This window comes from Protopterus annectens, chromosome 8.part0, assembly GCF_019279795.1.
Source record: "Protopterus annectens isolate FY-2018-M chromosome 8.part0, PAN1.0, whole genome shotgun sequence".
Taxonomy (NCBI): Eukaryota; Metazoa; Chordata; order Ceratodontiformes; family Protopteridae; genus Protopterus; species Protopterus annectens.
In genome coordinates this window covers 1,254,989,355-1,255,005,365 of record NC_056741.1, presented here as the reverse complement: position 1 = coordinate 1,255,005,365, position 16,011 = coordinate 1,254,989,355, and the positions used below count along the sequence as shown (strand labels likewise).

Here is a 16,011-nt window from a genome sequence, read left to right as displayed (position 1 = left end):
AAAAAGGAAAGGCATCCCTGATCAGTATTAGCAAAAAACTATGGGCACTCATAAAATCGTCTAAGGCCAGCTTCGAGAGAAAAATTGCACAGGGCACTAAGGATAATCACAAGGCTTTCTTTAGTTATGTTAGGAACCTGGGTGGGAATTCCCAGATATGCTCAGAATTAGTCCAAAATGAGAAAAAATACACCGAACACACAGACATTGCCAACATCCTAGCTGACAGGTTCAGCGCAAACTACTCTCCCCCCCTCCCCACCAAAAGGGCAAATATCTATCCCAGCAGAGTGCTGACCCCCTGATATCTCAGATGCTCAGGTAAGAGCCGCGCTCTCGAAAGCAAAAACACAGCATCAATGGGACCAGATGGTGTCCCGGCTGCATCCTACATGAACCCAAGAAGAGGTAAAACCCAACATAAAACTACTGTTCCAACCCAGGCCTACTACAGGATATGTACCCAAAGAGTGGGGCACAGCAACAGTGGTCCCTCTCCACAAAGGTGTTGCCTCAACGGATCCTGGAAACTATCGCCCCATAAGCCTGACTAGCTTGGTCTGCAAAGCTATGGAAAGGATCATCATGGACCTCATAAATAAAGATATTGAGGACCTACAGACAATGGATCCTACCCAGTTCGGCTTTGTTAAGGGCAGATCCTGCCTCTTAAACCTGGTCGATTTCTTTGAAACAGTCACCAAGGCCACTGACGAGGGAAGGTGGTCCACACAGCCTACATGGACCTCTCAAAAGCCTTCGATACAATACCCAACTCTGGCATTATAGATAAGCTCACCAGCTTAAATATAAACCCCTATGTCACTAGATGGGTTGCAAACTGGCTCAAGGACAGAACCCACATGGTTAGAATTGCTGGAGCCATGTCAGACTCCAAACCAGTTACAAGTGGCATCCCACAAGGCTCAGTCCTGGGACCTCTCTTGTTCAGTATATATTTCTCGGAGGTACAGGCCAACACGGAAGGACTGTGGCTGACCAAGTCCGCAGATGACTGCAAACTGGGCGCCATAATAGACTCTCCAGCAGACACAAGCATCCTCCAAAAGGGCCTCATAGAAACAGACAACTGGTGCCAGAGCCATGGCCTCAAGCTAAACGCCAAAAGTGTATAGTCATCCCTTTGGCAAAAACAAAGTGCCCACAAATTACCACATAGGTGATAATCCATTAAGTACAGAAGAAGTAATTAGGGACCTGGGGACCCAGGTTGATAGCAATCTCTCATTTGACAACCACGTGGCCAAAGTGTTTAGAAAAACATTTTATACAGCCCACCTAATCATGAAGGGATTCACATCTAGATCACGGGAGGTCATCGTGCCTCTTTACTCATCCCTCATCAAGCCCATAATTGTGTACAATGCCCCTTTTGGGATGTACCTTACCAGACACTGGCAGCAACTGGAAAGACGCCAAAAGTACCTCACCAAGAGGATCAAAGGGCTCAAACAGATGCCATATGCTGCCCGGTTAAAGAAACTCCAGCTCTACTCAGTGGCATACCGCCTGCTCAGAGGCTTATCTGTGCCTGACGTATAAAGCCATGTCCAACCCAGAATTAATGGACATGCTGCACTTCAGAAAATCCAAATCCCATCGAGCTACGCGGTAGAGAGACTTGAACCTCAGCACTGAAATAAATAGGACATGCTGGAGGGACAGATTCATAACCCAGAGGCTCCCTTCACTCTGGAATAAAATCCCAGTCCAGGTTAGGCAGAGTCCCTCATTGACTCTCTTCAAGAGGAATCTTGATGAGTGGATGGGAGATCGTAGGTTTACCCTGGGTATCACCTTCTGTGTCACTGTTAGACAGAGGCACAGTATACTAACCTCAAAAAAAGCCATAGCAAAATTTATTTAAAATGGGTGGCGAAAGCCAAACACACTCTGGCTTGGCTTATAAATGCCCTAGGGAGATAGCCTAGTATGAACCTATGAAAGGTAATAGGATTTCTTATAGCCAAGTTGCAGTGACCTTCATGGATCTAGTCCACTGTGGAAAGCAGAATGAATCTAAGACCTTTCTAAATAGCATCCTCAGTCTCAGAACACACAGACTGAAGGGTGGTATCACAGGGGATAAGAAACTAAGAGTAATGCTACTCAACGCCAGAAGTCTAAACCTCAAGATGCACGCACTCAAAACTCTCCTTAGCATGGAGAACATCGATATCTGTGCAGGAACAGAAACCTGGTTCAAGGCTCCTGACAGCACCCCAGCACTACCAGGTTATACCTCATACCATGCTTTTCGGCCCCAAAACTTGGACCGAACCACAAAAGGAGGGGGAAGTATCAATATTCATCAAAGATACCCACACCTCCAGGTTGGTGGCACAGCACGAAGCATCAGAGACTATCCATGTGAAACTAACAGTGGGTAAAACTGCCTTCCAGTTTATAGCCTGCTACAGACCACCCTCCCGAACCCAGGAACCCCACTCGGCCTTCCTGAGAACATTGGAAAATATGAAGGTCTTTCCAAACACCATTATATTGGGCGACTTCAACTACCCAAACATAGACTGGGAGCATTACTCTAGCTCCAACACCCTAGCCCAAAGTTTCCTAGAATTTATAAACTCAAATGCTATGGAACAACTTGTTACCACTCCCACAAGAGGGGAAAACATACTGGACCTGATCATCACCAACATGGGGACTCTATGCTCCAGACCAGAAGTGTATCCCTCACTGGTAAGATCAGACCATAAACTAATCTCACTGGATATTCACATCCCGACCCCACCCCTGCCCAGAAAACCAGTGAAAACTTCTCTAAAGCAAATTTCACACTCCTCAAAACTGAGGTGGAATCCTTCAAAGCCCCCGGGCCTGTGGAAAATACGGCCCAGACCACAGAATCCTTTATAAACGATTCTATGAACACCTTCAGGAATGCATGGATCATGCAATCTCAAATAAAACCAAGACCCAATCCTCCAAAGGCAGACATCCTGTCTGGTGGACCCCAGCCATAAACAAACTATACAATAGAAGGAGGAAGCTACTACATGATAGAGCAAAATCCCAAAAGGAAAGGCATCCTGATCAGTATTAGCAAAAACTATGGGCACTCATAAAATCTTCTAAGGCCAGCTTCGAGAGAAAAATTGCACAGGGCACTAAGGATAATCACAAGGCTTTCTTTAGTTATGTTAGGAACCTGGGTGGAAATTCCCAGATATGCTCAGAATTAGTCCAAAATGAGAAAAAATACACCGAACACACAGACATTGCCAACATCCTAGCTGACAGGTTCAGCGGAAACTCCCCCGCCCACCAAAAGGGCAAATATCTATCCCAACAGAGTGCTGCCCCCTGACATCTCAGATGCTCAGGTAAGAGCCGCCCTCTCCAAAGCAAAAAACACAGCATCAATGGGACCAGATGGTGTCCCGGGCTGCATCCTACATGAACTCCAAGAAGAGCTAAACCCAAACATAAAACTACTGTTCAATCTCAGCCTTACTACAGGATATGTACCCAAAGAGTGGCGTACAGCAACAGTGGTCCCTCTCCACAAAGGTGTTGCCTCAACGGATCCTGGAAACTATCGCCCCATAAGCCTGACTAGCTTGGTCTGCAAAGCTATGGAAAGGATCATCATGGACCTCATAAATAAAGATATTGAGGACCTACAGACAATGGATCCTACCCAGTTCGGCTTTGTTAAGGGCAGATCCTGCCTCTTAAACCTGGTCAATTTCTTTGAAACAGTCACCAAGGCCACTGACGAGGGGAAGGTGGTCCACACAGCCTACATGGACCTCGCAAAAGCCTTCGATACAATACCCAACTCGGGCATTATAGATAAGCTCACCAGCTTAAATATAAACCCCTATGTCACTAGATGGGTTGCAAACTGGCTCAAGGACAGAACCCACATGGTTAGAATTGCTGGAGCCATGTCAGACTCCAAACCAGTTACAAGTGGCATCCCACAAGGCTCAGTCCTGGGACCTCTCTTGTTCAGTATATATTTCTCGGAGGTACAGGCCAACACGGAAGGACTGTGGCTGACCAAGTCTGCAGATGACTGCAAACTGGGCGCCATAATAGACTCTCCAGCAGACACAAGCATCCTCCAAAAGGGCCTCATAGAAACAGACAACTGGTGCCAGAGCCATGGCCTCAAGCTAAACGCCAAAAAGTGTATAGTCATCCCCTTTGGCAAAAACAAAGTGCCCACAAATTACCACATAGGTGATAATCCATTAAGTACAGTAGAAGTAATTAGGGACCTGGGGACCCAGGTTGATACCAATCTCTCATTTGACAACCAAGTGGCCAAAGTGTTTAGAAAAACATTTTATACAGCCCACCTAATCATGAAGGGATTCACATCTAGATCAGGGGAGGTCATCGTGCCTCTTTACTCATCCCTCATCAAGCCCATAATTGAGTACAATGCCTCTTTTGGGATGTACATTACCAGACACTGGCAGCAACTGGAAAGACCCCAAAAGTACCTCACCAAGAGGATCAAAGGGCTCAAACAGATGCCATATGCTGCCCGGTTAAAGAAACTCCAGCTCTACTCAGTGGCATACCGCCTGCTCAGAGGCGATCTGTGCCTGACGTATAAACCATGTCCAACCCGGAATTAATGGACATGCTGCACTTCAGAAAATCCAAATCCCATCGAGCTACGCGCTAGAGAGACTTGAACCTCAGCACTGAAATAAATAGGACATGCTGGAGGGACAGATTCATAACCCAGAGGTTCCCTTCACTCTGGAATAAAATCCCAGTCCAGGTTAGGCAGAGTCCCTCATTGACTCTCTTCAAGAGGAATCTTGATGAGTGGATGGGAGATCGTAGGTTTACCCTGGGTATCACCTTCTGTGTCACTGTTAGACAGAGGCACAGTATACTAACCTCGAAAAAGGCCATAGCAAAATTAATTTAAAATGGGTGGCGAAAGCCAAACACACTCTGGCTTGGCTTATAAATGCCCTAGGGCAGATAGCCTAGTATGAACCTATGAACCTATGAAAGGTAATAGGATTTCTTATAGCCAAGTTGCAGTGACCTTCATGGATCTAGTCCACTGTGGAAAGCAGAATGAATCTAAGACCTTTCTAAATAGCATCCTCAGTCTCAGAACACACAGACTGAAGGGAGTAATAAAAAGCAGGTCTGGTTAAGTGACTTCATTGGTATAACCCAATCTGGGAAACAAAAGTCCCAACAGAAATGAACACGAGACCTAAGGACACAACACCTACAGAGAGCAATGGTAATCCCAGTTTTACCGACATTTCTTAATGTACTGCACTGTGGGGAACATGACTTACAACAAGAATGAATCCAGGATTCTCCTTTGTGCTCATCAGTCCCAGAGAAAAGAAAATGAGGGAAGCAAAGGCAAAATGGTCTGTTTTGCCAACACTGATGACAACGATTAGTGTAGTACACTCCAGGAAGCAGTACTCCTAAAGTACAGTTGTGTACACTTACCATAAATGTAGATGTTCAAGTATATTCACTGCTGCAGTCATTACATTTGGGTAATCTGCTGGCAGGTTGCCCTCAGTCGGCCTGAATATCAAAGTCTTGGGTCCTGCATCAGTTGCTGTCTCCTCTTCCATCACATCAGGTCGTCAGGGGTATAAAACATGCAGCCGACGCCATTTTATTCAGATTTTCTTGCCCCAGATGTCAGGTGCCCCCCAAACGGGGAGCAAAAAAAAAAAATATATATATATATATATATATATATATATATATATATAGATATATATATATATATATATATATATATATGCATATATATATATATATATATATATATATATATATATATATATATATATATATAAAACAGCAATATATATGTAAATGCACTTTTAGCAACATAAACTTTGCCTTCATCTAAAAGCAAATACACCACAAAGGCTTTAGAATATAGTGAAGGAAAGAAAAGTTCTAGAAAGAAGAGGGATGGCGGGTGGGTAACCTGGACTGCAACAGTGAATACACTCGAACATCTACATTTATGGTAAGTGTACACAACTGTACTATGTTCTTCGTGTTTCACTGTTGCAGTCATTACATTTGGGTAAAATCCCAAAGCTATGGATGGGATGATGGAACTAAATAGCATTAGGAGCGGCTATAAGGCCCTGCAGAATTGCAGTGGCAAAGCCTGCCCTGGACTTAGAGAAGATAGGCAAATGATAATGCTTTGTAAAAGTGTGAACAGAGCTCCAAGTAGAAGCTTCTAGAATGTCTTTGGTTGGAACTCCTCTGAGAAAGGCTGCTCAGGTAGAGGCAGCCCTGGTGGAATGTGACCTGATTCCCTTAGGCAATGGTTTATCATGATAGCGAAACGAATGCAGTGGCTTATCCACTTAGAAATAGTCTGCTTTGATATAACCTTCCCCTCTGATCCTGCAGCAAATGCCACTAGTAGTTGCTCAGGCTTTCTTAGAGATTTGGTCCTGTTCAAGTAGAATCTTAGTTGTCTGTGTACGTCCAATGAATGCAGAATCCGCTCCCCCTTGTTCTGCGGATTTGGGTAAAATGTTAGCAGGTGAATAGTTTGGTTAAGAGCCACACTGGATACCACCTTAGGCATAAAGAAGGATTGGTCCTGAGGGACACCCTGTCCGGGTAAAATGTAATAAAAGACTCCACAGCCATGAGGACCTGTAGTTCTGAAACCCTTCTTGTTGCCAAAAGGAAAACTGCTTTCCAAGATAAAAACTTTATATCCGTAGTAGCTGCTGGTTCAAAAGGAGGCAGGGTGATTTTTTTTTAACACAAAATTAAGGTCCCATGCAGGAGTTGGTGATCTTTTGAGGCGCCTTCAATTTTTGGCCCCTCTAAGATACTGTTTTAGCAGAGGATGAGAAAAAATGGGAGGCACCATGTTGTAATGAGCCGAGATGGCAGAGGCATGGATTTTTATTGAAGGAAAAGATAGGCCCTTGTCAAGCATCTCAGTCAAGTATTGTAAAATCTGAGGAATATTTGGTTTTGCTGTGTCCATTCCTTGTGCTTGGTTCCAAGCACAGAATCTCTTCCATTTATCAGTATAAGATTTTCTAGTAGTAGGCCTTCTGGCTTCCAAAATGACATCCATCACAGATTTACTGAGAGGTGTTGTTTGAAGAATTACATGATCAGCCATGCTGTCAGGTTCAGAGTTTGGAGCTGAGTGTGCAGAATTTCATTGCTCTGCTGAGACAGTGGATGAGGTATCCGAGGCAAGTACCAAGGTGGGAGTTGAGACATATTCCTTAGAATTGGGTACCAGTGCTGGTGAGGCAAGTCCGGGGCAATTAGGATCATTTTTGTTTTTTTTCTGTCCAACCTTTAGTAAGACCTTGGGGAGAAAAGGCAGAGGAGGAAAGGCGTAGACTGATAGGTTTTTCCAACTGAAGGATAGGGCATCCACTTTCCATGCTTGTCTGTGATAAGTCCTTGTGCAGAATTTGTCCAGTTGATAATTTTGGGGAGAGGCAAATAGAGCTATGTCTGGGCTCCCCCATTTCTGTGTTACCATGCTGAAGACTTGTGGATCCAGTTTCCACTCGTGAGGGTCCATAAGATTTCTGCTTAGGTCGTCTGCCAGAGTATTTTGTTTTCCTGGCAGTAATTGTGCTTGAAGATGTACTTGGTAAGTCAAGGCTGTGTTCCACAATGCCATGGCTAGTCTGCAAAGGGGGTAGGAATGTGTACCGCCCTGCTTATTTATGTACCACATAAACATGGTGTTGTCCGTCTTTACCATTAGTTGTCCTGGATGAAGTAAGTCCTTGAAGGCTGTCAGGGCATTTTGAACAGCTAGCATCTTTTTCTGGTTGATATGCAGATGCATTTGCTTTGGGTTCCATATGCCCTGAATGCATCTCCCTGCCAGGTGGGCCCCCCCAAGCATAGCCTGATGCATCTGTAGTTAGGGTTTGGGTGGCAGGGGGTAGAGTGAAAGACCGTCCCTTGTTTTAGTGACATGTCTCTGCCCACCAAAGAAACTCCTGTTGTAGGCAGGGAATGAGAGGAATCATGGTTTCCAGACTGTGACAATGTTGACTCCATAAACTTTTTAGATACCATTAAAGTTTCCTCATATGCAGTCTTGCATATGGAATTAGTAGAATGCAGAATGCCATGAACCCCAAAGCCTGCAGAATTTGTCTTGCAGATAACTGGGTTTTTGTTGCCATCTGTTTGAAGTATATAGTCAGTGGCCTTTGTTTGTCTTGCTTAAGGTAAGCCATCTGGGCAGTTGTATTCAAGCTTCCACCCAGGAATGTAATTATTTCAGAGGGTACCAGTTGGGATTTCTTTTCGTTCACTGTGTACCCTAGGCATGTTAGAAGCCTTTTTACAAACGCCAGATGATGAAGAAGAATGTCCTTGTTTTCTGCTTGAATGAGACAGTCGTCCAAGTAAGAATAGATTTGTATGATTCTTTGTCTGCAAAATTCAATTACTAGTGCCAGGCACTTTGTAAAGATCCTGGGCGCAGTAGATAAACCAAAGGGCAGTGCAGAGAATTGGTAATGCATAAAACCTGCCTTGAAGCGGAGGTATCTTCTGCTAGATTCCCTTATTGGGATATGCAGGTATGCCTCTTTTAAGTCTAGAGTCATTAACTAAGCATTCTTGCCCAGCATGGGCAGTAGCTGTTGTAAAGTCAGCATTTTGAACTTTGGAATGTCCAAGAACGTGTTCAAAATCGATAAGTCCAGTGTTGGACACCAGGCATTGTCTTTTCTGGGTACCAGGAACAGTCTTGAATAAAAACCTTGTCCTTTTTCCTGTTCTGGTACTGGCTGAATAGCCCCCATATCCATGAGGGACGTAACTTGTTTCTGAGCCTCTGCCCATTGATTTTGTGGCAGATCTGGCCAACCGTTTGGAATTGGCAAAGTATGGAAATGAAATCTGTACCCCTGGGATACTATGTTTAATACCCACTTGTCCTGGATAATTAACTGCCAATTTTGAGTATGAAGTGCTAATTTTCCCCCCAAGGGGGCTGCCAAAAGATAAGTGCTTGGTGATGGTAGAGGGAAGTCATTGAGACTGCTTACTGTAGGGTTGTGCTTTGTTTCCTCCAGATTTGGAGGTAGAGGCACCCCATTGCTTTGACCTGTAAGAACCCTGTGATTGGTATCTAGAGCCTTTTGAGCACCTGGATTTGCCTTGTGAGGCTCTGTTGGACACAGGAAAGGACCAATTTCTAGTAGGCCAGTGCCTACTGAATCTGGGTGGCTGCACTTGTAAGAAATATTTTACAGTTTGCATAGATTTAGCTTTGTCTACCATTTTCTTTAAAACCTCTTCTGCCTTATTACCAAAGAGTATCATGCTGTAAAGGTGCATCCAACAATTTAGCTTTAACATGATCAGGCAGATTTTGCTCCTTGAGCCAGGCATGCCTTCTAATCACAGATCCAGTAACTGCGGCCCTGCAAAAGGCTCCAAGGAATCAAAACCACATTGCAAAGTATGCTTTCCAACCTGTTCCGCTGCATGCGATAATTCCTGTAATTCTTTATTTTCCACACAATCAGAAATCAACATCATTTTCTGTTTCAATAAGCCCATAACATGCTATTGATATTTAAGCATATCAAACTGGCAGTTTAAGGCCCCAATTGCCAAGGTTGCTGACATATAAACCTTCTTTCCCCATCTAGCCAGCGCCCTGGAATCTCTATCAGAGGGGGTAGGATTTTTGGCTGTAGAGGCCTTTACACCTTTGGGACCCTGTGAGATAGTTTCAAGATCAGCAGCAGGATTTTTTAATAAAATTTTGTGTGAGTCAGGAGCCCTGTAATATCTGTCTGGCTTACTAGGAGCCAGAGGTAGGGAATCAGGAGCCATGCTTGATTCCGAAAACACATCATCAACAATGTCTAATACAGGAGGTATAGCCAAAGTCATATGCTGAGGAAGAAGGAAATCCCTAAGCTTCTTTTTTTATTCAGAGAAATCCTGACTCTCCCAATGAAAATGTTCCCTTAAAGTATGCAAGGTTTCTCCAAAAGAATAATCCTCAGCAGAAGCTGCAGATGGGATGGATTCTCCTGCATCTGAATCCTCATAGGGTGGAACAGAAAATTCCTGATCAGAAGAGGAATCAGAAGAAATAGAAACCTGATCTGAAGATTCATAATCAGTGTCTTGCCTAGGCCTCTTAGCAGGGGGTTGGGAACCCCTGATCAAGGTAATTAAGTCCTCAGCCATTTTGATCATCTGTGTTTTAGGCATAGGGGCCTGAGCACGTGGCTCATGCATCGTTTTTTTAGACTTAGATGTTATTTTTGAAGCTGGCGTTGGCTTTATATAGAAATGTTGAGGCCTGAAAACACCCTCAGAAGCCGGTGCCAGCTCAGTGGCTCCGGACCCATCCGAGGGAGAGACATCTGTGGGTTCAATACTCTGAGAATCTCGTGGCCTACCGGACCCTGCATGGGTCTCGGCAGAGGCCTGCGATTCAAAAGTAGCGGGTATCAGGGGCTGCGAAAGCACCTCACTGGAGTACCGGCGAACCGGCGACTGGCTTAGGAGAAGCTTTGTCTTCGGTTTTGGACCTTTTACTGACATCGGTAAGAAGCAAGAAAAAGTTTCCCCAATGGGGTACTTAGCTTTAATTTAAGACTTCGGTTCTGAAACTTGAATGCGTAAATTTCATGAGTCGGCCGACCGGCACTTGCAAACTGCTTCTGCTTCGGTCACCGAGCGGCAAGAAAGACTGAATAAAATGGCATTGGCTGCATGTTTTATATCCCTGACGACCTGACGTCATGGAAGAGAAGACAGCAACTGACGCAGGACCCAAGACTTTGATATTCAGGCCAACTGAGGGCAACCTGCCAGCAGATTACCCAGATGTAATGACTGCAACAGTGAAACACGAAGAACATCAGGAATAAATCTAAGACCCTGCTAGCTTTTTCTCTATCCTACAGCATAGTCCAAAGACAGAACTGTTAAACATTGCCTCAATTAATAAACGTGCAGCTGACAGTGTCGATACTCTAAATCCCAACGGTCCAAAGGTTAAGAACTAAGACACTGAGATAGATGCCAAAATACTCACAGCCAACAAACTCTGGCCTGAGGCCTCAACCTAGCATTAAGAGTCAAACTACTGGTGCTGAAGGCATTGACAGCAAAAGTCAGCAGGATGCTAGGTGGGTGGCCTCAATGAAATCAATGTCTGCATTGAGGTCAATGAGATGGCTAGAGTGGAAGATAACATTACCCCTTGTCTAGATGGCCTACAACAGGGGCAGGTGTAGCAAATCCAAATGCACTATTAGCATGGCCTTGGATACCTTCATGTAGTCAATGTTCAAGAAAAAAGATTTATGGGAGGTGTGATGCCCGTGCCCTGGCCCAGCAATCAAAGAGCCTCAATCCTCACCACTAACACCAGTGAGGAGAGTCTCATATAAGAGGAAAGAATAACAAATACACACAGTAAAGTGCAATTTCCCTTAAGAGCACACAGAGATCACAGTCAGTCCGGGGTTGGTCGCTCCCTTGCTCTCCAGGTCCCCAATAAAAGACTCCCCACTGGCACAGCTATAGGATCCAGATCTCAGCCAGCTGCGAAAGCTAAAATCTCCAGCACCCTCTCTGTCCAACCAGTGCTTCGTGTCCCTGCCCAAGAAGCTGACACACACACACTTTGAGATAAGAGTTTATACAACCACACAGACACTTCTGGGGAAGGCTGGCACAGGTTCTCCAGCTGTGCCCTTTTTACCCAGACTATACAGTAGAAATCAATGCCACCACCCAGCTAATATTTATCAGCTAGTAAAAGGCCCTTAAAAGGGTGTCCAGTTATTACTGCGTAATATTATTATCCAATTGGTGTGACTAAACAGTCAAGGCTTATTTGGAGTGACTTGCACAGTAATCACTATAAATATGCAATGTACTCTATAGCTTAACTTATTCTCTGCACAAACAGCCACAGTTGAAAGGTTTTAAAATATTTAATAAATTGTAAAAACACAAGACAATACTTCTTACTACATAGTGCTAGTGAAGAGCTCAGAGATCACAGAGAAATGCTTAAAATAATTCAGTAGTACAGTTCTGACATCACAGAAAAACAGTCTAATCTTTCTAGTTTCTAGCTATTTCTAAGAGAAAACACACTTGTAAAATAACTTACATAAAGAGCAAGACAGTGCTGGTGAGTTGGATGGTCAAGACAAAAAAGCTTAATAATCTCTGATTCTCTCTGTTTTTAAAATCACATTCCTGGTTCCCATTACATCATTCTTCACACTTCGCTAACAGAAACTACATTGACATTATTAACATCTCCTTGTGTTATCTTGCAGCTGGTCAGGAAGCAGAGCAGTAAAAATATATTTGCATGTTTAAATCTAGCAATTTAACTCTTGGTTAAAACAATAGAAAGAATGTCTTCACCTAGACAGGCTGCAGCCAACTTTAAAGATCAAAGACAGTCATAAAATGCTTGACATCTTCCTTACAGCAGTTTTCCCATTTAAAACAAGCCTGTGGTTCACGTTAATATTTACAAATGATAGAATTATCTATAAAATTCTATCTGGCTAGGCTGGCAACCTTTGCAGGAGGAAATGGAATTAGCTTCCTAACAGAAGGGGTCCAACACAGGGATCTTCTACAGTTGTCTAGTCCAGAAGAACAAAAGATAAGTGCCTTCTCCTAAAACATTCCAGTCTGGGTCTTGGAAAGATGATCTTCGGTAACATGTATGACCAGTATAAAAACCCATTTCTTTCCGATGAAGAATTGATAAGAAGATCATCACAAATTCTCCCAAGATTAATGGAGATTAATGTTTATTTTGTAAAAAGCAGACAGAGATTTCACATTTTGAAAACACGCATGACATATAGTGAAGTGGATAAAGGAAACCAGAGACTAGTGTTACTGGGGCAAGATACAAAAAAAACATCTGACAGGGTGCACTGGGAATATCAGTGGGAGACAATGTACACAATGGGTTTTCCTACAGAACTCATTGGATTACTGCAGGAAATGTACAACGAGTCAACAGCAGTGATAGCAATTAGAGATTTTCTATATCACCTGAAGTGGTTCCTTGCTTAGCATAAACATTTTGGCCAGAACATTATTTTTTTTCTTCCTAGTTGTGGAATAGTCTTATGTGGCATATTTATAAATAACTCTTACACTGAGTCTACAAACTAAGCTAATCTTCTGCATGCTCGCACAATGCAATGCATACATCTAAATGACTGAAAGGGAAGGCAGAGATCAGAAATTATCATTCAAGTACCAGCTGTAGTACTGGCAGATTCATAAATTACAAATTTCTCCGCCCAAAAAAATGCTTGCCATAAACTACTGCTCAAACTAAGTACCACAGCTGTGTTTCAGAGAAAGGGGAACAAAAATAACAAATCTTGTCATACATCTCTTCAGTTTCAGATCCAGTGTAAAACAATACAAGTAAAACTGGTAGCTCTGAATTTTACCAACAGCTACTGTAAAAGCTGCCTGCCTGGACATCCTGAGATGAAACAAAAAGCACCATGTTCCTTTGTTTCATAAGATAGCTAATTCAATATATATCCTACATTCCACAAGTATTGCTAACAAATCACACTAAGATACTTGAAAAAACTGCATCTACTACAAAAGAAAAAGAATAATAAAAGCACCTATTAGCAACCTACCAGAACAGCAGGCTCTGGAACTGCAACTGGTGAAGCATTGTGATCAGGGTTCACAAAGGTTCCGCCAAAGACTACTTCAGTTTTTCCTTTACTGAATTAAAACAAAAAATTCTTATAAGTACATGAAAAAACTCTTGTTGAATTCACAAAGGAAATTGTGCTAGATAATTTTCAAACCATTATCTTGAGAATCACAGCATGGAATAGCAATTAAGAAATGACAAAAGTATCAAATATGTAAATGAATGAATCACAAATGACAATACAACACAAAGCAAGTTTGCCTCCTATTTTACTTTATTTCCATGGGTAGACTCTCTGGGAGGCTAATATATGAATGCAAAATAGTGAAGCAGTGAAGTTTCAGATCAAGTTTAAGAATGATAAACTCAGAACACAAATTGGAATCCAAGCATACTCGCTGTTGTGGTAAGCAAAGGAATTACCCAGTTATTTATCAGAATAAGTGTTCAACCACTCAAAATGTGTTGTGCAAAATCTTGCTCTAAGACCAATAACAAAGTCCCCAACTTTACCTGTCCTGAACGTAGTAGTAAAAGTTAAATCATTACTGCATTTTTATTAACTTGCTGGCAACTGTCAAGTAATGCAATTAAAAGGTTCTCTGCTCTTGGTTGAGCCATATTTTTTGGCAAAATGAACTGTCAAACTAGTTTTCACAATTCTAGTGTTTTACAAACGGGCTACCGAACGATGAAAGACCATGAAGAGCTGGCAAAGGGGACTGTAAAATAAAAATGCAAAATAAATGCAGAAAAAATGTCAATTCTGTTCATCAAGCACTTGGATGCTTTCTTTCAAAAGAAAAAAAGAAAAATAATTTTCATACCTCTCAACCTCTTAGTACAGGAAATCTGGACTATGCCTAAAATAATGGTGGGGGTACAAAGGCCCCAAAATAGGGACAGAATTTAAATACTGATCTAATAAACTTAGAAAGTTGCTACAATAACACAAATTGTGTCGGCATCCATTTTCTGAAGGATATGGCATCAAAATTCAAATGTATGTCATGATTTAGTGACTTTCATCCTCAGTGATTTACCAGAAAACCACAAATGCTATGAGGAACAGACTAAAATATGAGGCAACAAATCTAGACATTCTGTGAAAATCTGGAGAGATGAGAGGTATGCCAATCTTAATTTAGACAGTAGCACATACGGCACAGGCAAGTAACGTTAATGCCCATTACAGTTCATTTTAGTCCAAGTACAGCTCTTGACAAAAACATCTTTGTTGATTAAATGGATGACTAAATGATTTCTCACTCCAGCTGATTTTCCGAATTCATTATATAGGTTCTGTGTGCTACTTAATACCTCTTCTGCATGAAAAGCTTTGTAGTGCATGGACTGTTGTTAATTACACTCCGATCTTCAGAAAAAGACAAACCAGTTAAGGTCGGGTCTCATGTGACTCTGGTGCTTAACAAATGCTAAGCACACCCTGCTAAAGTTGTTAATGTTCGGTCTTGCACCAGGCATTAAATTCTGCCTGTACTGACTAGCAAATGAGTTAGAAATAAAATATTTGTTTCTGCCTGCTGTCCATACCAATAACATGTCCCCAAGTTCTTCTAATGAAGTTCGAAAGTTGCTAGAACAGCAGGATATGTTAGTATGTATTTTCTGAAGGATACAAACTCAAAGTCCAATGCATGTCATTATTTAGTGACTTTAGCCCTCAGTGGTTTGTCCGAAAACCACAGATTTTAACAGGAACAAACCAAAAATATAAAGCAATAATCTGGACATTCTGCAAAAATCTGGACAGTTGAGAGGCACAAAAAGTAGGTGTAAACGCGATGTATAGAGTTACACTGCCTTTCTATCTGTGTCCGCTAACTATTTTACAGCTTTGAAAGTTGGTAAAACACTTCATGATTTTTTCCCCTGTAATTAGTTGTACATGATGCAGAAAAAGCTCCATGCATTACAAAGAATTATAATAGTCTCACTGATCATAACCCTTTATTATGTGTTTTTGACATGGATGCCAAGATTCACCTCTCAAGCTTCACTCGAGGTGAATTTCTTGACATCCGTATCTAGAGCACATAAATAGGTTATGACCGCCGACCCAATCATAATTCTTTATATTCATGTAAGAAATCTTGTTTTAGTTCTTTCTTTGCAGTTAATCATAAAACTTCTTTCTGATAAGGAGTCATACTCTCTCAGGCAGTTGAGGTAAAGTACACACTGCACAGACTGTATCGTATATCCTTGCAAACTGTCAGACCTTTTTATACTATAGTAAATCCTCTCTGCGATTTCCATCTATGGGG

At 42.4% G+C, this 16,011-nt stretch overlaps 1 protein-coding gene across 1 annotated transcript in view; it reads right to left on the bottom strand.

Annotated features, from left to right (window-relative positions):
* The window catches only part of HAUS5 (HAUS augmin like complex subunit 5), a 1,223,310-nt gene that overhangs the window by 831,800 nt on the left and 375,499 nt on the right, over positions 1–16,011 (bottom strand). Inside the window, exon 9 of the mRNA XM_044080749.1 lies at positions 13,701–13,791. Within this exon, the coding sequence (XP_043936684.1) occupies positions 13,701–13,791 (91 nt within the window). The remainder of the gene's footprint in view (positions 1–13,700; positions 13,792–16,011) is intronic.